The 27933-nt window shown below is 42.5% G+C and overlaps 1 protein-coding gene across 1 annotated transcript; it reads right to left on the bottom strand.

Annotated features, from left to right (window-relative positions):
- Positions 1-605: 605 nt before the first annotated feature.
- On the bottom strand, positions 606-27933 carry XAF1 (XIAP associated factor 1; the record flags this gene model as incomplete). Its single annotated transcript, XM_083376174.1, has 10 exons — positions 606-791; positions 9013-9079; positions 9446-9702; positions 12413-12608; positions 15283-15633; positions 16124-16191; positions 23787-23982; positions 25543-25599; positions 26702-26837; positions 27866-27933. 10 exons carry the CDS (start codon positions 27931-27933, stop codon positions 748-750), a joined length of 1440 nt encoding a protein of 479 aa, XP_083232300.1. The 3' UTR covers positions 606-747.

Genomic DNA, 27933 nt, shown 5'->3' on the forward strand with positions numbered 1-27933 from the left:
TGCTTTAGGCAATGACTCCCATAGCTTATACAGATAGTCCTCGACTTATGACACAATTGGGACCAGAATTTCTGTTGCAAGGCGGTTGTTAAGTGAGACACACTTGATTTTGTGACCTTTCCCCCCACAGTTATTAAGTGAATCATGCAGTGGTTAAGCAAATTTAGCTTACCCCATTAACTTGGTGGGAAGCTGGCTGGGGAAAGTCGCCCACGGAGACTACATGACCCTGGGATGCTTGCCACTGTTGTAAATACATGCCAGTTGCCAAGTGCCCAAATTTTGATCACATGACTGTTGGGATGCTGGGACAGTAGTAAGTGTGAGGACTGGTTGTAAGACACTTTTTTCAGTGCTGTTGTAACTGAGGAATGGTTGTAAGTTGAGGACTACCTGTATATACTTTTTAAGTTCTGGATTCCAGCAAACCCACATTTTCTTCCCAGGATAACCAAGTTTCTCCTCAAAGACCAACAGGCTTTTCTTTCTTCCCTGAGAAGAGAAATGCAAGAATCCTTGCGCTGCTTCTGGTCCAGCATCTTTTGCAGGCGCCATTCAGCTACCCCAAACCTCACTGGCCCTTTTGCATTCCAAAGACTCTCTTTGTTGTAAACTCACAAATGGTGCTTATGCTCAAGTCTTGGTTGTCAACTGCGTAGCTCTTTTATTCTTAAAAAGGGCAGATCGGGGTGTTGCAGGGCACTTTCCTGCTGGAACGAAAAGGGCCAGTTCAGCTGCTGGGAAATGTCATTGCCAGCTACTTCCTTCTGGTGAACTTTGCATGGATTCTCCTGCAACACAACACAGGGAGAGAGAATATACTTTAGAACATGGCAGAGGGCAGCAGGGAACAGTCGCTTTGGGGTGAGGTGGGGGAAATCTCAGGGGAAGGGGATCCTCTCCTCCTTGGTTCTTAGGATAACACCCCCCCCACCCCCAACGCACAAATTCATATTTTACATGCACGCAGGTTAAAGGTCTTAAACTCTGCGCTTTATATGTTTATTTAGGACCAGCGCTTGGGGGTTGGTGGTACTATTGCAGCCTGCCCCATTTGTCCGCTTAAGAGAATATAACAGAATTGGAAGGGACCTTGGAGGTCTTCTAGACCAACCCCCTGCTCAAGCAGGAAACCCTATACCATTCCAGACCCTTCTTAAAACCCTCCAGTGATGGAGCACTCATAATTTCTGAAGGCAAGTTGTTCTGCTGGTTCAGGGCTCTGCAACCTTGACAACTTTTAAGACTTGTGGACTTCACAGGACTGGCTGAGGAATTCTGGGAGCTGATGTCCACAAGTCTTAAAAGTTGTCAAGGTTGCAGGCCCCTGTAGCTGGTTAATTGTTCTCACTGTTGGGAAATTTCTCCTTAATTCTAGGTTGCTTCTCGATTAGTTTCATTAGCTCAAGCTACCCTCCTGTCCTCCCATAAAAAGTGGAAGTATTTTGGAGGGGCGGAGCCAACTGTCAGAGCGGGCGGCTGTGTGAACGGAGCTCTCTCCTCGCACAACCTCTCACCCAGTGTTCGCGGGGGCTTTTCGGAGCTTCAGGAGGTCCTGTAGGGACATCCGAAGTTGCAGGCAGCCCGGAGAACCTTCATGAGCGGCAGTTCGTGTTGAAGATCCGGAGAAAGTCTGATGCGAGCGAACCGGGGAGAAGGAGGCCAGTAATGGCCGACATGAAGATCTGACAGAGGGACGGAGCTAGCACGTAAGCAGCGGGACAACGGTAGAGCGGAGCTGACGGAGAGTGTATCCGAATATTAAATAGGAAGCGCTTGTGAAAGAGGTACTGGTTCGAAGTGGGAGCCTCACGGAGAGGGAATAAGCGGCGATAGAAGTCTTGAGGGAGGCGTTTGGCAAAAACAGCAAGGGAAAGAAAGCCGAAGACTATATGACTGTATTCTAGCTGGAGAAAAGCTACAACAGGTCAAAGTCTGAGCTTTGGAGCCTTAGAGACTGAACTCTGAATTGTCGGGTGTGGAAAGCGATCAGCTTGGTCTAGTCTGGTCTATCTTGGTAAATTTTGAATTTGTGAACTTTTGAAACTTTTGAAATTCTACTCTACTTGTCACGGGCGGCCATTTGATATAGCAATTTAGTAACTGGAGGTTTGTTTAGTGGGACACCTACTGGTCTTTGACAGCAGAGGAAGACGGAAAAGGTGCCAATTTCTGCGCCGGAAACGGGGGGGGGGGGGAAAGAAGAAGAACGTGACTTTGATTATATTCATACTATAGAATTCTATTATATAAATTGCTTAGTTGGTAATAAGTATCTGGTGGTAACTGTTTTATATATCTTTTGTCATAGAGTTAAAAGGTTTATATAAGACTCAGGGTATTATACATTGATAAAACGCTGTTAAAATTGGGGAAACATGACAAGTATCTCGGGAGCAACTAAGCCTAGCGCTGGCAAAAAGGCAGCAGCACAGGGACAGGGGATGGCCTCAAGTCCCTCCAATCAGAAATCTATAGAGGATATGCTGCAAAGGGAAAGATCTAACTCGAATTCCTTTAAAGATTTACATGCCCTTTTGCAAAACCTACACGAGGTAATGGCCAAAAACCACGAGGAGATGAAGAGAGAAATAGGCCAAATAAGAAACGACACTGGTGAATTAAAGGGGAAAATCCAAGCGATAGATGATAAATTTGAAGGGATTCAACAGCAATTAGTCAAAAATGAACAAAGACTTCAAGATATGGAAGCTAGAATGGAAAAAGAGGAAAAGAGAGTAGATGATTTAAATGAAACACTCCTTCAGGCTAATAAGGAATTAGAAACAACAGTCATTTTTCTGGAAGCAGAAAAGGCTGCTCATTATCTACGCTTCCAGAACGTTCAAGAAAAAAGAGGGGAAGATCTGTTGGTCATGATGGCAGAACTGATGGCAAAGGCACTCGGTGTAGGGAAGGAGGAAATGCTGGCGGAAATTGATGAAACATACAGGGTCCAAACTAATTATGCGAGAAGGCACAACCTCCCAAAAGAAGTACATGTAAGGTTAGTTAAAAAATCAATTCGGGATGAGCTTCTGCATAGATCTAGAGAGGAACCATTAGAATTTCGGGGCCAACCAATCACCATCCTTAAACAGATACCTAAAAGGATGAGGGATCTGAGACGCGGCTATCAATTCTTAACATCCAAACTAATAAGAGAAAATGTAAACTTTAGATGGCTAACTCCAGAGGGTATTCTTGTTACGTGGCAGGATAGAAGGCATAGACTGGACACGATAGAGAAGGCAGAAGATTTTTACAAACGCCACTTCCATAGCCAAGAGGAAGTAGATTTAGAAGATCAAGATGGAAGGGAGGTAAGAGAAAGAGATACAATACGTGTGGCAATGGATGGGAAGATCTTAGCTACAGAGGATAGAAGGAACAAATCCGGTGAGTTAACAGAGAAACATGGAACTAGAGACAAGGAAGAGAGAGAGCCCCGAATCACGGGATCCACAAAAACCAGAAATAAGTAAGATGAAGGGAGGTGAGTGTAGTATTATGTCTGTGAATATTAATGGATTGAATTCGCCAGTGAAAAGGCGGAAATTTTTTAATAGGCTTATTCACCAACAATTGGATATCGTGGCAATACAAGAAGTCCATATAAAGGAACAACAAAAATATTTGTTAGTACAACCAAGAATAGGGAACCTATTCGTTTCCCTAGACCGACACAAGAAAAAGAGAGGAGTGGCACTATATGTAAACCCAAAATTGACTGCAAAACAAATTTATAACGATAAAGAGGGTAGAATACTGATAGTCGAGGTTATAATAAATCACAGGAAGGTCATGATGGTAGAGATATATGCTCCAAACCATAACCAAGAACAATTTTTCAAAACACTTCACAATAAGATATGTAGCATTGATTATGAGGAGATTTGTTTAATAGGAGATTTTAATGCTATCCTAGATATAAATTTGGATTATATGGGAAAGACGCTTAGGAAAAAGAAGAGAAGAACTCTACCGAGATCTTTTCTTAACTTGGCTGAGGAACTAAATATCCAAGATGTCTGGAGGGAAAGAAATCGTAAGGCTAGACAATATACATATTACTCCAACCGACATAACTCATGGTCTAGAATAGACATGGTATGGATGACGAAAGAAATTAGTTCAGAAATAGACGAGGTACATATAGCGACAGGTACTTGGGCAGATCACAATCCTATTAAACTTATCTGGAAAGGTTCCAAAAAAATATCCAGATGGACGCTTCAAAGAGCAATTTTAAAAGAAGACGAATTCAAATCTAAGATGGAGAGAGAACTAAGTTTTTTCTTTAAGGAAAATAAAGCTATAGACACCTCAGTACAAAACAATTGGGATACAGCTAAGGCAATGATGAGAGGGGTAGCGAGGGCATATATGGTATATAAAAACAAGGGGAAAAGACAACAACGGGAAAGATTAGAAGAGGAATATAAGAGCTTAGAAGTTACACTCCAACAAGATCCACAAAAAGAGAATATCAAGCAATCTATGGATCTGATTAAACACAAACTTAACATTCTAGACAAAGAGAAATTGGCACAACAATTGAGAAACACGAAACAAAATTTTTTTGAAAATGCAAATAAACCGGGCCGGTGGCTCGCATACAAATTGGGAAAACAAAAGGGGAAAAACTGGATTCACGAACTACGAGATGAGGAAGGGAGAATATTCCACCAGGAGGAAAAAAAAAAAATTATAGCCCAGGAATTTTATGAACGTTTATACAAAGAAGATAGCCAGGCAAGTGTGGAGAAAATGGAGGAATATTTTCAAAGAGCCAAACTACCTAAGGTCACAGAAGATACCAGAAATATGTTAAACGAGGAAATTCGACTATCTGAGGTGATAAAAGCTATTAATGCACAAAAGAATAATAAAGCATCGGGACCCGACGGTCTTCCATCAGAGATTTATAAAGAATTACAAAATATCCTAGCTCAACCCCTAGTGGAGGTATTTAACGCAGTATTAGAAGGCGCAAGGATGCCTAAATCTTGGCTAGAGGCAAACATAACCCTTATTCCGAAAGATAACACAGACCATACATTAATCCAAAATTACAGACCCATATCACTTCTTAACTCGGACTACAAGATATTTACATCAATTATAGCGGAACGATTGAAACGATTTCTGAATGATTTCATACACGCAGATCAAAATGGTTTTCTCGCTAAGAGACACACTAAGCACAACATTAGAACAATATTAGATACATTGGAGTACTATGAATTACATAGCGAACAACAGATGGCATTACTTTTCTTAGACGCCCAAAAGGCATTTGACAATGTTAAATGGTCTTTTTTGTGCCAACAGCTTAGCTTTATGAATATGGGAGAAAAATTTATAAATATAATTAGGGCAATTTATGACAATCAGGAAGCAAAAATAATTATTAATGGGGAAGCATCTAGCAAGTTTCAAATTCAAAAGGGAACACGGCAAGGCTGCCCCTTATCACCGTTGCTGTTTATATTGACTCTTGAAGTATTAACGAGAACTATAAGAAACGACCCAAAGATAAAAGGATTAACCATTAAAAAGGAAACCTTTAAATTGCAAGCTTTCGCGGACGATCTAGTTTTTATTATGGAGGATCCATGTCAGACGGGACCAAAGCTATTGGAAGAATTATCTAAATATGGTGAGGTTGCCGGACTGCGAATAAATAGAAATAAGACCAAGATGATTGTTAAAAATATGACCAATAAACAAAAAGGTAATCTGGCCGAAATCACGGATATAGAAATAGTCAAGAAAATAAAATATTTAGGGATTAACATTACGGCTAGATGCACTTCACTCAAAAAGGATAATTATGATAGTGTAGTGAATCAAATAAAAGGTGACCTGGAAAGATGGGGAAACCTAAAACTCTCATTATTGGGAAGAATCGCTGTCATTAAGATGAATATTCTGCCTAAAATCCTGTTTCTGTTTCAGAATATCCCAATTCAACTCGACTCTAAATTTTTTCGAAATTTGGATAAATTATCACTAAATTTTATTTGGCAGGGGAAAAAACCAAGAATTAAATTGAAATATTTACAAGACACGAAGGAAAATGGGGGTTTTGGATTGCCAGACTGGGAATTATATTACCACGCCGCGGCCCTGAGCTGGATTAGAGAATGGGTAATCTTGAGAAATAGAAGACTATTAACTTTAGAGGGTCACGATTTGCAATATGGCTGGCATGCTTTCCTATGGACGGAGAAACAAGGTCTTTTCTCGCATTTTCAAAGACACCGGATCAGGCAAGCGCTACTCAATACTTGGAAAAAAATTAGATCTCACATTTACACCAAAATACCGGTCTGGCTATCCACCCTTGAAGCGATAGTTTACCCAAATCTGTTTGATTTGGGTAACATAATCTCATACAAGGATATTCTGAATGAGGAGGGGGAATTGAAACTTAGGAATGAACTAGAATTACAAGGTATAAAACTCGATTGGTGGGCCTACTTACAAATCCAATCGAGATTTAGGAAGGATAAAAATGAATGGGGGATATATACCTCTGAAACAGCATTGGACAAAATATTATTGGGACCGGACTCTAAACAAATAAGGAATTTTTATAAATTACTTTTGGGATATAAGCTGTTTGAAGAGCAAGTGAAAGACCCCATGTTGATCTGGGCTAACAATTTAGGACATAACATCGACCTAGATACTTGGCAAACAATTTGGGATAGGAATAAAAGGATAACACTGGCCTCATCGTATAAAGAAAATTTATTTAAAATGTTTTACCGATGGCATCTTCCCCCAGCCCGCTTAGCAAAAATGTACACAACAGCATCTCCCAAATGTTGGAAGTGTTCTGAAGAGATAGGCACATACTTCCACACGTGGTGGTCTTGCAGTAAAACACAAAAATTTTGGAGAATGATTTGGATTTGGCTGAAAGAAATATTGAAACAAGATCTGGAGTTTAGTCCAGAACTTTTCTTGTTGGGAATCACGAAAGAGAAATATCCTAAAGATGTGCTATACTTAACGATCCATATTATCACAGCAGCTAGAATATCATTTGCGCAAAAATGGAAAAAGAATGAGATCCCAGGACAAAAAGAGGTTATTAGGAAAATTTGGGATTGCGCTGAAATGGACAAATTAACTTTGGAATTAAAGAATAAAGATCAATCAGACTATTATAGAATTTGGAACAAATTGTATCTTTGGATGGATAAAAAGAAAGGTCTCTATTAGGTTTTACAGACTAGCTCACTGTTTTAAATATTGTGGTATTTCACCGATTTGTAATCTAAGTGTATTTAAGTGTATTTTTGATGTACATATATACATGTATATATATATATATATTTAAACATTGTAGACAAAAAGGTTTGTCAGCTCGCTGGTACTGTGTCCAATGTTTTTAAATAATAAATTTAAAAAAAAAAAAAAAAAGTGGAAGTATTTTGTATGAGGAGTTTAGTCAAGTATAAATTCCATCCGGTCACCACCACAGGGCATTTTCAAATGGAGGGCCACCCTAGGGTGGCCCCTACGCCTCCAAAAACTGCTGAATAAAACAGATGTTCTACTCCTCAGTCTTCAAAGCGGCTGCTTTATTTGGAAGAAGACAAAGCTGGCTCCATAGGAGAATGAGGCCTGAAGAGGCACAGAAAGAAGAGAGCCTGGGGACAGAAGACAGTACGGCAACTCCCTCTTTTCGAATTCCTAGTTTCTGGAGAAACAAAGGAGTTGCTTGCTTGGTTTTTCCTGAGTGATACCAGGATGGTTTTTTTAAACTTTGGTTGTGTGAGTTTGTTTGTGTGGTTTTTTTTTAAAAAAAAATAAGCTAAGCAGCCCCTAAAACCTTGCTAACTATGACTTTTCTTGGCTTAAAGGCTGTAATAAAGGTTTTGATTAGGACTGGACTGAATAAGGCCAAACTGGATTAGTTCTTAAATGGGAAACCCACCAAGAAATACTAGCAATGTACAGAGAGTACTCGACTTATGACCCTAATTGAGCCTGCCAATTATCGGCATAAGTCATGTCAGCCATAACTGTGAGCAACATAATTTCACTACTTTTCTTGCAGTGCTTATTAAGCGAATGGGGCAATTGTTTAAGCAAATGGGGTGGTCATTAAGCAAAGCCATTGTTCACTATGGCACGTTTTTACTGGAAACTGGAAGAAAATGCATACATGTTGTAAATTGCGCTTTGCAAATAGCTGTATATGTGGACTGGTTGCCAAGCACCCGAAATATGGTCATATGATCATGGGGGGGGGATGGCCACTGGAATTTTGGAACTGGGTTCTAATTATCTTTTGGGGGTTCCTCAAAACTTCAAATGGTCGCTAAGTAACAGGTTGTAAGTCAAGGACTACTTGTGTGCTGGAATGTGAAATGTTCACACCCCCCCCAAATAAATAAATCTGGCAACCACTTGCGTGCTGCTTTAAGGAAAGCAACTCTATGGACCTATTCATAAATAGCAATAGCACTTAAATTTATATACTGCTTCATAGTGCTTTCAGCACTCTCTGAGCGGTTTACAAATATCACCATATTGCCCCCAACAATCTGGGTCCTCGTTTTTACCAATCTTGGAAAGATGGAAAGTTGAGTCAACCTTGAGCCAGTCAAGATCGAACTCCTGGCAGTGAGCAGAGTTAGCCTGCAATACTGCATTCTAACCACTGTGCCACCATGGAAGTTACCAAGAATCTCTCCTTAGAATTGTTACTAGACGCTGCTTTGGGAAATGAAATTAAAAAGGGAAACCACTCCTTACAATGACCCTTTAACCCCTGTTGTAGTTCCAGTGGTGGCAGGGCAGAGAAGCAGATGCTGCTTTCCAATTCTGAATCTCTAGCAGTGCAGAAATATGGCAAGTACTTGAGTGAAACTGTGCAGCCTTTTTGAACAGGTGGAGGTATTTTCAACGTCTTTTTTTTTTAAAAAAAGCATGAAGTGGTTTAAATAATTACTAGGGAGGGAAAGAGCAAACCGGAAGTTATAATACTACCTTCTTTTTCCAAAAATCGTGAGCTCTGTCGAATTGCTTGTAGGGCAGCTGCCCTTTGGCACTTTTTCTGAAATAGGAATGAAATTGGAATTTTATGCGTGATCTGAGGACAGTTTTGCTATGGCAGCCTCTTTTTTTAAGTGTCCTTTTAAAAGGTAATGTAGAGAAATTCAATTTCGAAAGGCCACTAAACTTGAATAATCTTTTTTTTAATTAACATTTCCCTTCTCCCACCATTTTCTAAATACTGAGATTACTAGCCTGCTGTGGCTAGGATTTCAGCTATTTAGCAGCAGTGCCAGGGAGGTACACATAGCTTCCCCAAGAGAAGGAGGCCCCACTGTGAATTCTCCCCTGCAGCAGCTTCAGATAATACCCCGTCCTCCAAATGGCTCCCTTATTGCCACATTCCCAGAGCGTTCATCTTCCTCACCTCATGCTTCTGTAGGACTGGGCTTGGAAGGAGGATGTTGCACTGGGAACATGCCACCAGCTGGTCATACGTGTCATTGAGGGCCTGTGGCCCAGTGGAGGTCAGGATGGAAGCAAAGTCCTGGCAGCTAGATGCCTTTTTGCTTTTTGAAGACCTCAGAGATGCTTTCTTGAGAGAAGGCACTTCTCTGTCCCTCCTCTTGGGGCGGACATCCTTCTCGGCCTTCATTTTCAAAGTAGGGGAAGAAGAAGAAGGAGCTGGAATTAAATGGAAAAATATCAGTGATGGAGATTATACAGGCTATAAAAAGGCAAAAAAAGGAAAAGACTCCTGGCCTGGCCCAGATGGATTACCTGCAGAGTTTTATAAATCACTACAAGATGTATTAAGTCTGATCCTGAAAGAACTGTGTAATGAAATTCTCCTGGAGGCTAAAATACCAAATACATGGACTGAAGCCAATATTACTTTAATACCTAAAGAAGACTCTTATTTTACGCAAATAAAAATTATAGACCAATATCACTATTAAATGTAGATTACAAAATCTTTGCCTCAATAATGGCAGAAAGGCTAAATAAATTTTTGATCGAATTCATACACTCAGATCAAAATGGCTTCCTACCTAAAAGACAGATAAAAATAATTTAAAAATGATTCTTGATGTGTTAGAGTATTATGAAATTCATTCAGGGAAACAGATGGCTTTAATATTCCTTGATGAGCAGAAAGCGTTTGACAATGTAAACTGGCAATTTATGTTTCAGCAAGTTGCAGAAATGGACTTTGGAAAAAAACTTTATAAATGTAATCAAAACAATTTATTGTAAACAAACAGCCAAAATCATTGTAAATGGAGATCTTACAGAAAACTTCAATATTAAAAAGGGCACAAGACAGGGATGTCCACTATCTCGATTACTATTTATACCAGGGGTCTTCAAACTTGGCCCTTTTACGACTTGTGGACTTCAACTCCCAGAATTCCTCAGCCAGTGTGCCGGGCTGAGGAATTCTGGGAGTTGAAGTCCACAAGTCGTAAAAGGGCCAAGTTTGAAGACCCCTGATTTATACTAACATTGGAAGTATTGAATAGAAATATTAGACAAGATATAGAAATTAAGGACTGGAGATAAAGGATGAAAAATATAAATTACAAGCATTTGCGGATGAGTTAGTTTTTATATTGGAAGATCCACTGGAAGCAAGCACTAAACTTCTGGAGAAAATAGAAAAATTTGGAGAAGTGGCAGGGTTGACAATAAACAGAGAAAAGACTAAAGTGCTAACAAAGAATCTAACAGAAAGACAAAAAAATCAACTAACAAAAAAACAAATCTTCAAATAGTTAAAAAAGTTAAATACTTGGGAATTTATCTAACAGCAAAGTGTGTAACAGTAAAAAAAACATAACTATACAAGACTGCTAAAACAAATAAAATTGGATTTGGAAAAGTGGAAAAACTTTCAATTTTCAATGTTGGGGAGAATAGCAACAGTGAAAATGAATATCTTACCAAAAATACTTTTTTTATTTCAAACGATTCCTGTAAGGTTGGGAAAAGCCTTTTTTGATGAACTGAATACAATAATATTGAAAAGCTAGAATTAAAGTGAAAATGCTACAAGAAGCAAAAGAAAATGGAGGATTTGGACTGCCGGACTGGAGGTTATTCTACCAAGCAAATATTCTAACATGGCTTAAAGAATGGATAATGCTTAGAGATAAAAAGACTTATTGTACCTAGAGGGGCATAACCTACAAATCGGTTGGCATGCCTTTCTGTGGTATGGAAAGAATAAAATACATAGATACTTTCAAAATCATTTTATAAGGAATGCACTTCTTTCATAATGGGAAAAAATAAAAGAAAAAAAACATATAAAGATACCTGAATGGCTTTCAACAATGGAAGCTTTTGCTTACCCAAATTTAATTAACTACGACAAAGTTGTGACTTATAAAGGTATTTTGGACAATGAAGGAAAATTAAAAGAGACAAGATTTACAAGAACATGGTATTGATCTAGCATGGTGGCCATATCTGCAAATTCAAACGAGATATGAAAAAGATGTCAAAACAACAGGATTTTATAAAGAATAGACAGAATTTGATCAGATACTGCTATAAACAGATGAAAAGTTGATTAAGAAACTTTATAGATTTCTGTTAAATTTAAAGATGGAGGAAGAACAAGTAAAAGAAACAATGATAACACGGGCAAAGAATTTTGGATATAATATAGAATTAGAAGATTGGCAAAAGTTATGGGAAAGAAATATTAAATTAAGTAAAGCAGGGGCATATGAAGAAAACTTATATAAAATGTTTTACTGATGGCATATGACACCAGTGAGATTAGCAAAAATGTTTAAAAATACTTCAAACAACTGTTGGAAATGCAAACAAAGACCGGGTACTTATTATCATATGTGGTGGACATGCCCTAAAGCCAAAAGATTTTGGGTTAAAATACATTTATGGTTGGAGAAAATGACTAATAAACAAATAGACTTTAAACCAGAATTATTTTTGTTAGGAATAATAGGAGCAAATTATGAGAAAGATTGCAGATATTTAATACTACATGTATTAACTGAAGCAAGAATTGTATTTGCCCAACATTTGAAAAATGAAAACTTACCAGCTGAAGAAGCACTAATTAAGAAAATTCTAGAGTGTGCAGAAATGGATAGATTGACTTTAAAGATTAAAGAAAAATAAGACTCAGTGTAGAACAAGGGATAATTTCTATCAATGGCTAGAAAAATGAGTTAGAGAGAAAGGAATGTGGTTGAATATATATATTAGCAAGAAGAAGGCTATTGAGTGATTAAGTAACATATTGTTTATGATAATTAACTATATCTATTATTGTTTGTTAAACACATGAACCCAGACATTATCCTTGATGGGGAGGGAGACTAGACAAAGGTAGCAAGAGACCTACAGGTGTGAAACTCACCAGGGCTCCTCAGCATGTTGCCTGTTTGACAGGTGAGCTTGTGCTCTTCTTGGGCATTGTGCATGACGTATTTGCCACAATCCCAACACATGGTAGTGCGGCTGCCACAAGCATCCAGGTGAGATTGCAGTATACGGAATGGCAGATCCAGCTCGCAGAAGTGGCATTGAACTAAGCGCTCCTGGCATTCTTCAGCCTGCAGGGGTGGGAAGAACAAAGGACACAAAGTTCAGTTTTTGCAGTTGTGTTTAAAGCCTCAGAGCTTGCAGAAGGAACTTTGGACAGAATTAGCTATGGCGCACAGGAGGTGTGGATGACATCTTGCCTTATATGAAGTCTTGTACATTGCATAAACCTGAGTCTACAAAAAGTCATGTATTTTTACCCCACCTCTATTATTTTTAAAATAACTCAAGGCAATGAGCATGCATAATAATATTCCTTTCTCCTCCTATTTTCCCCACAACAACAACCCTGTGAGGTAGCTTGGACTGACAGTGATTGACCCAAAGTCACCTGATTGGTTTTCATGCCTAAGGTGGGACAAGAACTCATGGCCTCCCACTTTCTATCCCAGTGCCTTAACCACTACACCAAACTGGTTCTTGTCCATTTTCTGGGTTCACCCAATGCAAGAAACACTTACTGACCAAAGAGACAGAATTCCCACAAAATGCTAGCCTACACAAACTCTCTCAGCTGCTATATTGCTTTCTATGATTAACACTAAACTCTACTAGACATGTGCAAATGCTGCCTCACCAAGTAACAAGCCTGGCATACTGCTCTGTAATGTACAAAATGGATACCCATCAGAGGCAACAGAAATATTCTCTTACCTATTTACCTCATTTTTGTTAAATTTATGGACCACCCATCTCTTGGCATTTACAACATTAGCTTCATCTTCCTCTGGTTCTGGATGAAGCGGATTATCTAGAACTGTACCAATCGGGCTTCAGGCCCGGGTACAGCATGGAGATGGCATTGGTCGCTCTGGTGAATGATCTCTGGAGGGCTCGGGACAGGGGATATTCCTCTGTCCTAGTTCTATTAGACCTCTCAGCGGCTTTCGATACCATTGACCATAGTATCTTGCTGCGGCGTCTCAGGGGATTGGGAGTGGGAGGCACGGTCCTTCAGTGGTTCTCCTCCTATCTCCTGGGACGCTCGCAGTTGGTGTTGGCAGGGGGGCAGAGGTCGACCGCGAGGCCTCTCGCTTGTGGAGTCCCTCAGGGGTCAGTCCTCTCGCCTCTCCTGTTCAACATCTACATGAAACCGCTGGGTGAGATCATTCGTGGTTTTGGAGTTGGGTATCATCAATATGCTGATGATACCCAGCTTTTCATTTCGACCCCAAACCACCCCAGTGATGCCCTCGACGTGATGTCCTTCTGCCTGGAGGCGATTCGGGTCTGGATGGGGAGGAACAGGCTTCGACTCAACCGTGACAAGACCGAGTGGCTGTGCGTACTGGCATCTCAGGATATTCAGGATATCCCATCTCTCTCTATGGGGGGTGAGTTATTACCCCCCGTAGATAGGGCTCGCAACTTGGGAGTCCTCCTAGATTCACAGCTTTCTCTAGAAGACCATATAGTAGCTGTGACTAGGGGGGCCTTCGACCAGGTTCGCCTGGTGCGCCAGTTGCGGCCCTATCTAGACCGGGATGCTTTACGTACGGTCACTCATGCGCTCGTGACCTCTCGTCTGGACTACTGCAACACTCTCTACATGGGGCTACCCTTGAAGACCACTCAGAGGCTCCAGCTGGTACAGAATGCAGCCGCGACAGTTGTGTTGGGAGTTTCCCGACACTCCCATGTTACACCTCTGCTCCGCAAGCTGCATTGGCTTCCAGTTGTCTTCCGGGTGAGATTCAAGGTGTTGGTAATGACCTACAAAGCCCTACATGGCATGGGTCCGGAATACCTTAGGGAGCACCTGCGGCCGGCGTCAACTTCCCTCCGCCCAGTACGCTCCCACAGAGGGCCTCCTCAGGGTGCCACCGGTCAAAGAATGCCGACTGGCGGCCCCCAGGGGGAGGGCGTTCTCTGTGGGCGCGCCGGATTTATGGAACCATCTTCCGGTCGAGCTCCGGATGGTGCCTGACCTCCCCTCCTTCCGGCGCGATCTAAAAACTTACCTCTTCGAACAAGCTGGCCTGGCCTGATGGGATGGGGTTGGGTTTTATTAATGTGTTTTAACCTACTTTTTTAATGTGTTTTAACTTATTCGTGGGCATTTTGTTTAATCTTTTTTAATTTTTGTATTTTGTCTTTTAATATGTACTGCCCTGTTCACCGCCCTGAGTCCTTTGGGAGAAGGGCGGTATACAAATAAAATTAATAAATAATAAATAAATAAATAATAAATTAACACGAATACATCAGTTAAAGCTTCCAGAGCACAAGACAAGAATCACAGTTAATATGAAATGAGATTTCACTTCACCCTAAAACCTTCCGGACTGACTTCCAGGAGGCTACTCCAAATAGGGTCGCTCTTGTTCCAGAGTGAAACTGTTTCAAAGAAGAGTGCTACCACTCAGAAGCAGCATTTCTGGTCTCGGTCCTTTCCACCTCCCCCAAATAAGCAACTGCAAGCAAATTCACCTGAGAAGGTTGATTCTTATTGGAGAAGGTGGTCCTGAAATTACCTAGGTGCCAGGTCATAAGACCTTTACGGCATTTCATTTCCTTTGCAGTGACTATGGTGCAGCTGGATTTCAGCTATTTAGCAGCATTTCCAGAGAGATACACATAGCTTCCCCAAGAGAAAGACTTCTCCCCTGCAGCAGCATCAGATAATACCCCGTCCTCCAAATGGCTCCCTTATTGCCACAATCCCAGAGGGTTCATCTTCCTCACCTCATGCTTCTGTAGGCCCGGGCTCGGAAGGAAGATGTTGCACTGGGAACATGTCACCAGCAGGTCATACGTGTCATTGAGGGCCTGCAGCCCACTGGAGGTCGGGATGGAGGCGAAGTCCTGGCAGCTAGATGTCTTTTTACTTTTTGGAGACCTCAGAGATGCTTTCTCAAGAGAAGGCAGTTCTCTGTCTGTCCTCATGGGGTGCATATCCTTCTCAGCCTTCATTTTCCAAGTAGGGGAGGAAGGAGATGGAGGTGGAGGTATCCATGGAGATGGAGGAGACCTTGATCTTGTGGCAGAATGGGTGGCGAGAGCCCCCAGGAGCTGAGGTGGTGAACTGCATTTGTTCTGTGGGTGGGATTAAAGAGAGGTTCCAAAGAAGGCTTGGTTAATGTAGGTTAAGTAATGTAGGTTAAGTAGCCATCATAAAAGTGGGTGAGATAACCCAGGAAATAATTGCTTCAATTATACAGAGACTAAGATGTTTTGTTTTCTGGTAAAACGTCTCCCTCCTTTTCACTAAGTTGAGTGAGAAGGATTTCCCTTCATATCCAGCCCCATATTTCCAGAATTGGCCCTCACCCACAACAAAGGCCAAAGCTCAGTGGTCCGCATTCAGGCATCCTGGGTTCAAGCTTTAATATTCCAATTGTAGGGATAAAAGATGGAGGGAAGGGTTTTTTTCCTCCTCTGCCCCAAACTTTTTTCTCTAGATATTTTTATAGTTCTTTTACAGTCAGCTTGACTAAAAATTTACATTTAAGTTTATTTAAATTGTTGCCTCTTTTGTTCTTCCACTGCTATAAGAAGGCCAATTTTAGATGGCTGAAATTCTTACCAGGTGGAGTAGATATTCATCTGCCGGAAACCATTTGTTACACTGCTGGCATAAATTTGTTTTGGAACCTAAAAGTAAGAGGTAGAAGACAATAATCAGTACCAACATTCTGACTAAAGAACTGTGTTGTGTAGTGAGTTTGTTGTGCAAGAATGGAGACGAGGCAAGTGAGTTCAGCAATGGTCGTGTTTATTTGCTTGCAGGATCTGAACTGAGAACTGGGCTGCAGCCTGCAGCAATTTATAGCCTGGCCCCTAGGCGGCAGCCAATAGGTTTAAAGCAAGCCATTGCCGCCTAGGGGCAGCCAATAGCAGCACTGGAACCAGGGAGTCTGAGTTGCTGGAGAGCCGTTAGCTAGCTCCAGCTTACCACATGGTATTACAATTGAGCCTAATACATAACACCCCTCCCCTCTTAGAACAGACAACATCACAGCAACAATTACCAAAACAATACAAGTTACACGATTTAACACCAAAATGAATAGGCTTCCATTAACAGCACACTAGACAGTTAACAACATCATAGTTCCATTATTGTTGCAGTACAGCAACAAGTCAACAGTACAGACAACATTATAGTTCCTTTATTTTACAAGATAATCTGCTAGATAAGTAGGAGGCTTACGTGCCCTTGTGGAATGCCTCAGGGTTCCAGTCACTTTCTGGTCTACCAGCTTACCCATTGGGCCAGCCAGACCAGTGTCCCTTAATGCACTTGAGTTAAAGGAATTAGATGCTCTCTGGCTGGCCTCTCCGGGTTGGCCCACCCCAGAGTCAGATTGTTCAGCAGATTTGGCACAGTGGTTGTTAAAATCTGGTTGGCTTGCTCTGTCAGGGGATCCATGTTGCACTTCTGGACTCCCCTCCTCTACGCCCAATTCCTCATTGCTTATGAAGGAAGAATCTTGATAGTCCATGTGTGGGCTGGCTTGGCTGCAAGTTTGGGGACTTTGGGAGGGACTTATGACGCAGTCCTCGCTTAGTGGCCATTCTGGAAACCATTTTCTGAGTTGATCAATGTGGCGTCTGATGACTCTCCCTCCCTCCAGCCCCACTTCATAAGAGAGGGGACCAGAAGATTTGGTAATTTTACCAGGAACCCACAGATTCCCATGTCCATAGTTTCTGGCCCATACCCAATCGCCTACTTGCAGCCCCCTTGGGGGTTTTGGTCGAGAGGCTTCTGCTGCCACTCTATCTGGATGCAACCTGTCCAGTTTAGTGATCAGTCGCCTCACCCAACTAAGTTCTACAGGACTTTTGCCTGTAGCAGTGCAGGGCGTAGAATGGTGGCAAAGTAAAAAAATCTGCCAGTCTGTGATGCCAGTTCCCTGTTACTATGCGTTTAAGTGACTCCATGGTCCTTACCATACGTTCAGCTTGACCATTAGAGGACAGGTGAAAAGGGGCAGACGTTGCGCATCTGATGAGATTTGCTCTTAGGAAGGCCTGAAATTCAGCAGCAGTGAATTGGGTCCCATTGTCTGAAACTAAGACATCTGGCAACCCATGCGTGGCAAAGAGTTTTCTCAGCACCTGGATGGTCTTAACAGTAGTCATGTTTGCAACTGGGATTACTTCAAGCCATTTGAAGTGGCTGTCTACTACTATGAGGAAGAGCTGCCCCTGAAAAGGCCCAGCGTAGTCTATGTGAATTCTAGACCAGGGAGTGTGCGTCTCCTCCCACCTGTGAACTGGAGCGTGTGGCATTTCAGGCCTTGATTGCTGGCATGTATAACATCCATGTACCTGTGCCTCAATGTCCTTGTCTAGGCCTGGCCACCAAAGCTTTCATTCTGACAGTGCCTGGATGGCATTCATGTAGTGACTGTAAAACTCTTATCTCTCAGTGATGAGGAAATTATGACTCTGTTCCCCCATAGGATGCACCCCTTGTGAGCTGATAGCTTGTGTCTTCTAACAAAGTAACGCTGGAACTCAGAGCCTGGGCTTTTATCTAACCACCCCGTGTGTACCCATGAAAGCACTCTACTACGTGTTTTATCAGTAGCTGTTTCTGCAGCTATGTCCCCAGTGTGGAGAGGAAACTCAGGCAGGTCCTGAATGGACAGAATTCTGGCCGCAGGGTCTGGGTCTGGTTCCGTTAGTGGCAGTGGGAGTCTGCTCAGGCCATCAGCATGGCCCATTTCTTTGCCGGGTTTGTGAACCAGCTTAAATGTGTATGCAGACAGAAAAATAGACCATCTCAGCATTCTTGGGGAAAGTATGTGGGGAGTTTGTTTGTCTGTTGTGAAGAGTCCCAGCAGTGTTTGTGGTCTGTGAAGACTGTGAACTCCCTGCCATATAAATAGTCATGGAATTTTTTAATTCCTGTTACAATGGCTAAGGACTCTTTGTCAATTTGAGCATAGTTACACTCAGCAGAGGACAGTGTCCTTGAATAAAATGCAATAGGGATTTGTGTTCCATTCTTTTCTAAATGACTCAAGACTGCCCCCACCCCATAAGGAGATGCATCACATGCTAAACAGACTGGTTTAGACTCCCTAAAATGAGTTACAGTAGATTTAACTGACAATAGTGACTTTAGGTCCTGGAAACTTTTCTCGTGAATGCTGGTCCATTTCCATGGAGCTTTTTTATCTAAGAGCCTGTGAAGAGGCTCTGCCAATGCGGCCTTGTTAGGCAGAAACGCATGGTAGAAATTGAGGAGGCCCAAGAATGCTTGTAGCTCTCCTTTGGATTTAGGACTAGGAGCCAATTGAACGGCCTTCACTTTGGACTCAGCAGGGTGAATGCCGTTAGCATCAATTCAAAATCCCAGAAATTCAGTTGAAGAAACCTCAATACTACATTTACTCTTTTTAAATTTGAGGCCTGCTTCATGCAGCCTTTGTAGGACAGCTCTGAGCCTACCGGCTAATAACTCTGTAGATTCTCCAGCAATTAGTACATCATCAAAATAAGGGCAAACACCCTGAATGCCTTTAAGTGTGCGTTCCATGATTCCCTGGAAAATGCCTGGAGCAACACTAACCCCAAATGGTAAATGCTTCACTTTGAAAGCCCCCCTGTGAGTCATGATCGCCTGAGCTGCAGCTGTGGCCTCATCGACCGGCAATTGCTGATAGGCCTGTGCCAAATCTAACTTTGCGAAAATAGTGCCCCCTTGCAAAGAAGCTAAAATGTGGTTCGCCACTGGGACAGGGTATGCATGTTGCTTAAGGGCTTTGTTAACAGTACACTTATAGTCTGCACATATTCTAATTTCTCTGTTGGCCTTGAGTGGTGTGACTATAGGAGTTTCCCACTCCCCACCATCAACTGGTTGTAAAACATCCTGTTCTACAAGCTTGTCTATTTCTGTGTCAATTTTATGTTTGAGGGCAAAGGGGACCCTTCGAGGCTTAATCCTAATGGGGACCACGCTGGGATCTAGCGTGAATGAAATAGGCGGGCCTGTGTATGTTCCTAGGACTGAATCAAATACGTCTGTAAAGTCCTCGCAAACTGACGTTAGATTTGCAGCTTGTGTCCAGTTGATACCGGTTACTTGAATGCCTAAAGCATCAAACCAATCGAGTCCTATTAGACTCGTTCTCTGGCCCCCTACTACTATGACATCCAGGTGCCCATAAAACCCTTTAAATTTTACAGCCAAGATGGCTTCCCCTTTAACTTTGACTTTAGCATTTTGAAAATCAGTTAAAATTATGTCAGAGGGCCTTAGCTTGGCCCATTTTCTACTGCGACTGCACACGAAATTAAATGTGTCCAGGGAAATAATGGAGAGAGCTGAGCCTGTGTCCAACTCCATTTTACAGGGGACACCTTGTAGCTCCACCTGAAGTTTAAATTTTGGCTTAAGGGGGCGTCAGGCCCTGGTGCGGCATACACTTCTGCGGCTTTTATAAAACCCCACACTAAATGGTCCCTGGGCCCCAGTACCTCTCCTGGTTGGATCTTCTGACTGGTGTTTCGGTGGCCAGACCCTCTGGCGAGCTCTGCAAACTGCTGCAATGTGGCCAGTTTTGCCACAGGCCCTGCACGTGGCTGACCGGAATCTGCAAACAGCGTGTTGGTGGCTGCCGCCACTACATCTAGGTAAGAGAACTGCCTTGTAAGGAGTCTCTTGTTGCTTGCTGCTGCGGTGCTGTGCATCGGGCTGCTTGTGTAGCTTGTTGACTTCGGCATCTTCTTCCTCTGATGATTCCTCTGAGTGTTTGGCGTCCTCGTGGTGGACTGTTTCTTTGTGTTTCGTTGTTTTGGCAGGCTGGATTGTTTGGACTGCACCCCCGGCAGCTTCGTCTGCCATGACTTCGTCCTGGTCTTCAGTGAAGGTTAAATTCGGTCTAGCAGTCTTTGCTGCAGCATTCAGTTTCATAGGCTGCAGACGAGCCGGTCTTGCAGTCGCTCTTCAACATCCGCAAATTTACACAGGCGTGTGGCCTGCCTCAAGGCTGCGATGTATTCTGACGCAGTCTCACCGGGCTGCTGCATTTGCTGTTCGAATTTGTAACGCCAAGCAATCACCAATATCTTCGGCTGGAAATGTTCTCCTAGCTTCTTCTTAAGCTCAGCGTAGGAGACTGACTCCAGCGGTGTTGGGGTGAACAGATTTTCGGCCAGGTCAAATGTGGCTGGGCTGCACACACAGAGCAGTGTGGCGGCCTTCAGCCCATCTTCTGTGACCAGATTTGCCCAGAGGTAGTTTTCCACCTGGGACAAGTAGGATGGCCATCCCTCCGGATGCTTGATATAGAACTCTTGCAGCCTTCCGACCTTAGGCATTCTTCAGATCTTCTCAGCTGGTTCCTGCATCTTCTGATCCTGCTTCTCCGATGCCCAGGGACTGATCCACTGAGCATGTGGTCACTAGTGTGTCTGGCTAGCCGACTGAAGGGGGGGGGAGAAATGCCTTTTCCCACCAGGCGTGCGCTGCCTCTCCCCTAGTGAACTTCAGCTCTTTCAGAGAAGCAGGATCCCACCTTTGTCACCAGTGTTGTATAGTGAGTTCGTTGTGCAGGAATGGAGATGAGGCAAGTGAGTTCAGCAATGGTCATGTTTATTTGCTTGCAGGATCTGAACTGAGAACTGGGCTGCAGCCTGCAGCAATTTATAGCCTGGCCCCTAGGCGGCAGCCAATAGGTTTAAAGCAAACCATTGCTGTCTAGGGGTAGCCAATAGCAGCACTGGAGCCGGGGAGTCTGAGTTGCTGGAGAGCCATTAGCTAGCTCCAGCTTACCACGTGGTGTTACAATTGAGCCCAATACATAACAAACTGCAAAAAGATTTTAGACTGGTCTGTGCCTCTTCCAACAGCCTCTCATTGGCCAAAATCATCTAGACACAGATTTAACAAGGGGAATGAATGAATGAATGACTTCATTCATTCATTCATTCATTTTATCCCTCCCTTAAGTTTCCTTGGATAAATTGGAAAATAAGTGAGGTTTAGAAATGGGTCGCACAACCCCAGTTTTAGTAAAATCAACAGTATATTCATAAAGCAAGTTAAATCCCTGATCAGCCATTATTTTCATCTAGACACAGAGAAAACACAAAACCTCAACAAGACCCAATGTTGTATTCATACAACATTTAAGCAACCAAAACAATTATATCAATGCACTAACATCACACAACAGGCTAAGACAATGATTAATAGGACACCTGCACTATAGCCAGTCAAAACAGTTAACACAACTCGATTCCCTGATTTTTTAAAAATAACTCTAGGTAAAGGAAGGCAAAATTTAAAAATGGTGTTAAGAGCTCAGTTGGTGGTAGGTAATTACTAGTAGAAAGCAAACTGCTGAGCCTGTTACTCACTCTTAAGCAAGGAACAAGATGAGCTTTCATGGAGCATGCAGTTATCCAGTATGCAAGCCATGCTCTGCAAGAGTGTCGCAACATAGTAATTGAAAGAAAGGAGTCGTGCAATGATGGGTAAGGATTGTCCTGCTTTGCTACAGACAACCCTGAGACATTCTGAACTACAAATTATTCTACCTCATTTCAGCCTTCCCTGAATACTTACAATTTCCCTAACCCTTATTCTAGCTTCCGGTCAGGAATGTGCCATTCCTGGGGATCTTAATTTTTAGTCTGACTCTTTCCAGTTGTTTAAATGTCTAGGCCAGGGGTCTTCAAACTTGGCCCTTTTATGACTTGTGGACTTCAACTCCGAGAATTCCTCAGCCAGGATCTATGGTAAATGGAAAACATGGGTTTCTCTTGGTGGCTTGAATTCAGCAGGAACCCATGTTAGAGGATGTGCTCTCAAATATAAGGAGAATGCTGAATGAATTCTGAGGAACAATGTTGTGTGTCCCTCTTTAAAAAAAGACTGTTCATTATGTGACCCTCTTGGATGCAGATTATAGGCTCAGTGCAGCTGTCAGCAAATGCTAACAGATGCTTATTACATCTGAGGTAAAAGCTAGATTCAGAAATGTATGAAGATAGGAAAGCCTGACTTCTATCTAAACTACATTTTGAAGAGAGGAAAGCACAAGAGAGAAAGAGAAAGATGGGGAAGGGAAGGTCATTTTGATCTTTCATTTCACTAATCATAGGCCAGGGGGAAAACAGACCCAGCTTCAAGATCAGGGGTGTTAAACTGGTGGCCTGCGGGCCGGTTTCATCATACCAAAGCCGCCCTCACCCCATTGGCAGCAATGCAAAAAGAGTCGCGATACGTCGCATCACATTACATGACGTGGTGAATTTGACACCCGTGTCCTAGATGAAAAAAGTTTGGGCCATCTCCATCAATTCCCAGGTAGCATTTCAAAAGGGCATTGATGGGGAGAGTTTCCGGTGACGTCGCTGCAAGATGGGCGCTGGGGAATGAATCTCCCTTCCCCAAGCCTGATTTCTACCAGCTGGGGAGTCCAATAGGACCGAAAGTTGCCCCGTAGAGGCGATTGGCCTGCTTGATTCAAAGGAGCCCTTGGGACCGGAAGGACGAAAGACTGACCCCACCCATGTGGTCTTCCAGAAGCAGATGATTGTCAGAGACAACAAATTTTTAAAGCGGAAGGCAAAACAACCGATCTGGGTGAGACTACTTTCCTTATCTCTCTATAAATGGAAATAGCGGTTCTGGGAAACAGCATTCAACAGCAAAGCCCTTAGCTCCAGGAAGGGGGGGTTTCCTTACCCCTCCCTCCTGAACTTTAAGCAGTGGTTTAAGCTTTGGGGAAATTAAAACTGACTTGAGGCATAAAAGGATAACTTCGGAAAACTTTTGGTTTTATAAATCTTTTTTTTGATTATTTTTTGTTTGGAAACCATCAGTTTTTTAACCTCTTAAACTTTTTTCAAGGTATGGTGGGAATGGACATCTAATGACATCTAGTGGCAAAACTGAGAAGTACATGCAGCTTACTCTGATTGGAGTAAAACCTGGCTATAAGCCCATTGTTTATAGTTTAAACATTATGGTGTCTTTGGAATTTAAAGTCCTGAAGATTGTGGCTGAAAAACAAAGACTCTTTTTGGATTGCCCTTTCTTACAGGATGGATTACAATTATAAATAAAAACTGTGTTTGAAGTCATTAGATCTATCTACCTATCTCTACACACACACACACACACACACACACACACACACACACACACACACACACACACGACATTGATGGGGAGGGAGACTAGACAAAGGTAGCAAAAGACCTACAGGTGTGAAACTCACCAGGGCTCCTCAGCATGTTGCCTGTTTGACAGGTGAGCTTGTGCTCTTCTTGGGCTTTGTGCATGACGTATTTGCCACAATCCCAACACATGGTAGTGCGGCTGCCACAAGCATCCAGGTGAGATTGCAGTATACGGAATGGCAGATCCAGCTCGCAGAAGTGGCATTGAACTAAGCGCTCCTGGCATTCTTCAGCCTGCAGGGGTGGGAAGAACAAAGGACACAAAGTTCAGCTTTTGCAGGTGTGTTTAAAGCCTCAGAGCTTGCAGAAGGAACTTTGGACAGAATTAGCTATGGAGCACAGGAGGTGTGGATGACATCTTGCCTTATATGAAGTCTTGTACATTGCATAAACCTGAGTCTACAAAAAGTCATGTATTTTTACCCCACCTCTATTATTTTTAAAATAACTCAAGGCAATGAGCATGCATAATAATATTCCTTTCTCCTCCTATTTTCCCCACAACAACAACCCTGTGAGGTAGCTTGGACTGACAGTGATTGACCCAAAGTCACCTGATTGGTTTTCATGCCTAAGGTGGGACAAGAACTCATGGCCTCCCACTTTCTATCCCAGTGCCTTAACCACTACACCAAACTGGTTCTTGTCCATTTTCTGGGTTCACCCAATGCATGACACACTTACTGACCAAAGAGACAGAATTCCCACAAAATGCTAGCCTACACAAACTCTCTCAGCTGCTATATTGCTTTCTATGATTAACACTAAACTCTACTAGGCAAATGCTGTCACACCAAGTAACAAGCCTGGCATACTGCTCCGTAATGTACAAAATGGATACCCATCAGAGGCAACAGAAATATTCTCTTACCTATTTACCTCATTTTTTGTTAAATTTATGGACCGCCCATCTCTTGGCATTTACAATATTAACACGAATACATCAGTTAAAGCTTCCAGAGCACAAGACAAGAATCACAGTTACTATGAATGAGATTTCACTTCACCCTAAAACCTTCCGGACTGACTTCCAGGAGGCTACTCCAAATAGGGTCGCTCTTGTTCCAGAGTGAAACTGTTTCAAAGAAGGGTGCTACCACTCAGAAGCAGCATTTCTTGTCTCAGTCCTTTCCACCTCCCCCAAATAAGCAACTGCAAGCAAATTCACCTGAGAAGGTTGATTCTTATTGGAGAAGGTGGTCCTGAAATTACCTAGGTGCCAGGTCATAAGACCTTTACGGCATTTCATTTCCTTTGCAGTGACTATGGTGCTCATTTTCAGCTCACGTCAGTCCACATATCCTAAGTGAACTCAAGGAAGACGCTCTTATCCCAGCACAGCTGAGAATGAAAACAGGGACCTGTACCTGTGCCACAAGCTTTGTCCAAAGATGGAGACAGATGTCCATGGTCAACTGTGCAATGAACCTGGCTGAAGCCATCTTGCTCGTTTTCGGTTTCCACAAGAATGGGGGGAGGGGTATGGAGTTTTATGCTAGTCTAAACAATTCTCTGTCCCGTGAGAACCAAGATCATTTCTGCCAATTAGACTGGGGGACTGGGTCTTATTTAGAAAGCCTGCCAAACTATTCTATTGGGAAACGAAGTTGATTGCATAGTACTGGGGTGGGAAGGTTAACTTTGTAATAATGTAACTTTTTGGAGGGAACTTTAGCCTTGGATTCACTTTTGACCATGCTAATGTTTTGTAACCAATAAACATAGAGGAAAACTCAAGCCTCGGACTTTTGTTTTAGTTGGTCTCATCTATTGGAACCATGACACCCGCCTTACCTCATGGTGCTCCAGCAGATACTGTTGCATCTTCTGGTGACAGAGCATGCATCTGACCTGGAAGATGGAAAGGGAGGATGGAAAACAGGCAATAAGTTGCTTTGCCCAAGGACACAACCACCCACTGGAAGTCAGGAAGGCAAGACACAGCACTGATTTGTTCCAAAGTTGTTGGGGTTTTGTCAGAGAGCATATCTTGTTTGGTAAACTCTTTTTAGTGGCTGCCTGCAATGTTATAGCTCATCGATGGATGTGCATGCATGTTTTGGAAATGATCATGGAAAGGCAAGGTATATGAAGGTTAATTTTAGACAAATTAGCTTTATACCGTAAATGAAAGTTGAAGAGCTTTCCTTCTAGATGAGATTTAGGAACGATAGGGCTAGATGAGGGTGCTCCAATCAATTACCTATTTGTTTTCTACATCAACCTCATTGACACAGAATAAGTCATTGCAAATATGTATCTGTAGAAAATCATGGCCATTTCAACACTGTCACTATTTTCACACTGTAAGCTTTCAGAAGAATATCCAGCATCGTTTTCATTTCTGCAGATCTGGTGCTCAGAACAAGGAGTAAATATCTCTCTCCCACCTCAAATTCTGCAAAACCTGCAGCAAAGATAGTCCATTTACTCCACCCCACCCACAAAATAAAGTATTCCAATAGTTAACCAGTGTCAATGTTTCTTCAGTGGGAAGTCAAGGGCAAAACTGACAACTGTTGCAGGGAGACATGTGTGGAGGTGGAGGTTAGAAGGTAAATCTATCAAACCAGCCCTCCTCTTACAGGATCTGAAACTCAGAAGTTGTATAGAAAGAACTCTTTCTATCACTGGGGAAATAGTGGCACAGCATTCCCCCCAAACAATGCAAAACTAAGCTATTTCACGTACAGGTACTTGACTTATAGTCCTTTGTGTGGCAACCATTCAAAGTTACAACAGCACTGAAAAAAATCACTTACAACTAGTCCTCACACTTACAATTGTTGCAACATCCCCACGACCAAATGATGAAAATACAGGCAGATTTTTGGCAACTGGCATGTAACATAAACATAAACTCTCATCATACCGTGTTCCTGTTACTCCTTAGATTCAGCAGCCCACAGACTGCCTCCTATCAAAGGCTAGCAAGGCAAAAGATCCTCCCTACCTTTTGGTGGGCCTTGGCAAGATGCTCATTCATGTCCTTCGAAGCAACCAGTTCCTCACACTTGGGACAGACAGCAAGAAACCGCATGCAGTGAGCTTCGTGGAGAGAGAAGTTCACCGCAGCCACATCCCTCTTGCTAGGAATGAAAGAAAAAAACAGCCATGGGCAAGATCATCAATGTGTCTGAAACTTCAGTTTTGATAAACAGACTGATTCTCCTTTTTATTCCTTGCAAACCAATGGAACATTGGGAATACGTTACATAAAAAAGATTGGGACTTGCTAATTCTTGATAAACCGAACGGAAAAGGATATTTTGCATTATAGATCACCAGCAAAAGAAAAAGAATAAATTTGAAAATGGAAAGTATATGAAAAATACAGGAACTTATATTTTACTGTGTGATACAGGTAGTCTTCGACTTACAACAGTTCATTTAGTGACCATTCAAAGTTACAGTGGCACTGAAAAAAGTGACTTATGACTGTTTTTCACATTTATGACCATTGCAGCATCTCTTTGGTTGTACGATCAAAATTCAGATGCTTGGCAACTGGTCCATATTTATGATGGTTGCAGTGTCCCAGAGTCATGCGATTAGCTTTTGCAACCTTTTGACAAGCAAGGTCAAGGGGGAAGCCAGAGTCACTTAATAACCATGTTTGTAACTTAAGAATTGTGATGATTCACTTACCAACTACACCATGGGTCTTCAAACCCGGGCCTTTTATGACTCATGGACTTCAACTCCCAGAATTTCTCAGCCAGGCATACTGGCTGAGGAATTCTGGGAGTTGAAGTCCATGAGTCATAAAAGGGCCGAGTTTGAAGACCCCTGAACTACACCAAGAAATGGGGCAAAACTCACATAACAAATGTTTCACTCAGCAACATAAATTTTGGGCTCAATTGTGGTTGTGTCAAGGACTATCTGTAGATGCCTGGCTAGGGAATTCTGAAAGTTTAAGTCCAGCTATCTGGGCTAGAGTTTAGCGGCTGGGCTTCCCACACCACTCCTGCCCAACTTCAAAACGCGTTCTCCTCTCTCCAGCCTGCCACCAAGCAGATGCTGGAACAGACAGAAGCTACCACTGGAAAAAAAAAAAAAGCACACTTGCCTCGCCTATGTGAGAAGTTGAGATTAGCCCGGAGGCTTTTCTTACCAGTTCTTGCAGATGCGTCTCTCCTCTTCCATTTCTCCGCTCGCACTCCCTCCATCTTTCACTTTCAT

Source organism: Vipera ursinii (genome assembly GCF_947247035.1).
Source record: "Vipera ursinii genome assembly, chromosome: 1".
In the NCBI taxonomy this organism is placed as follows: Eukaryota; Metazoa; Chordata; class Lepidosauria; order Squamata; family Viperidae; genus Vipera; species Vipera ursinii.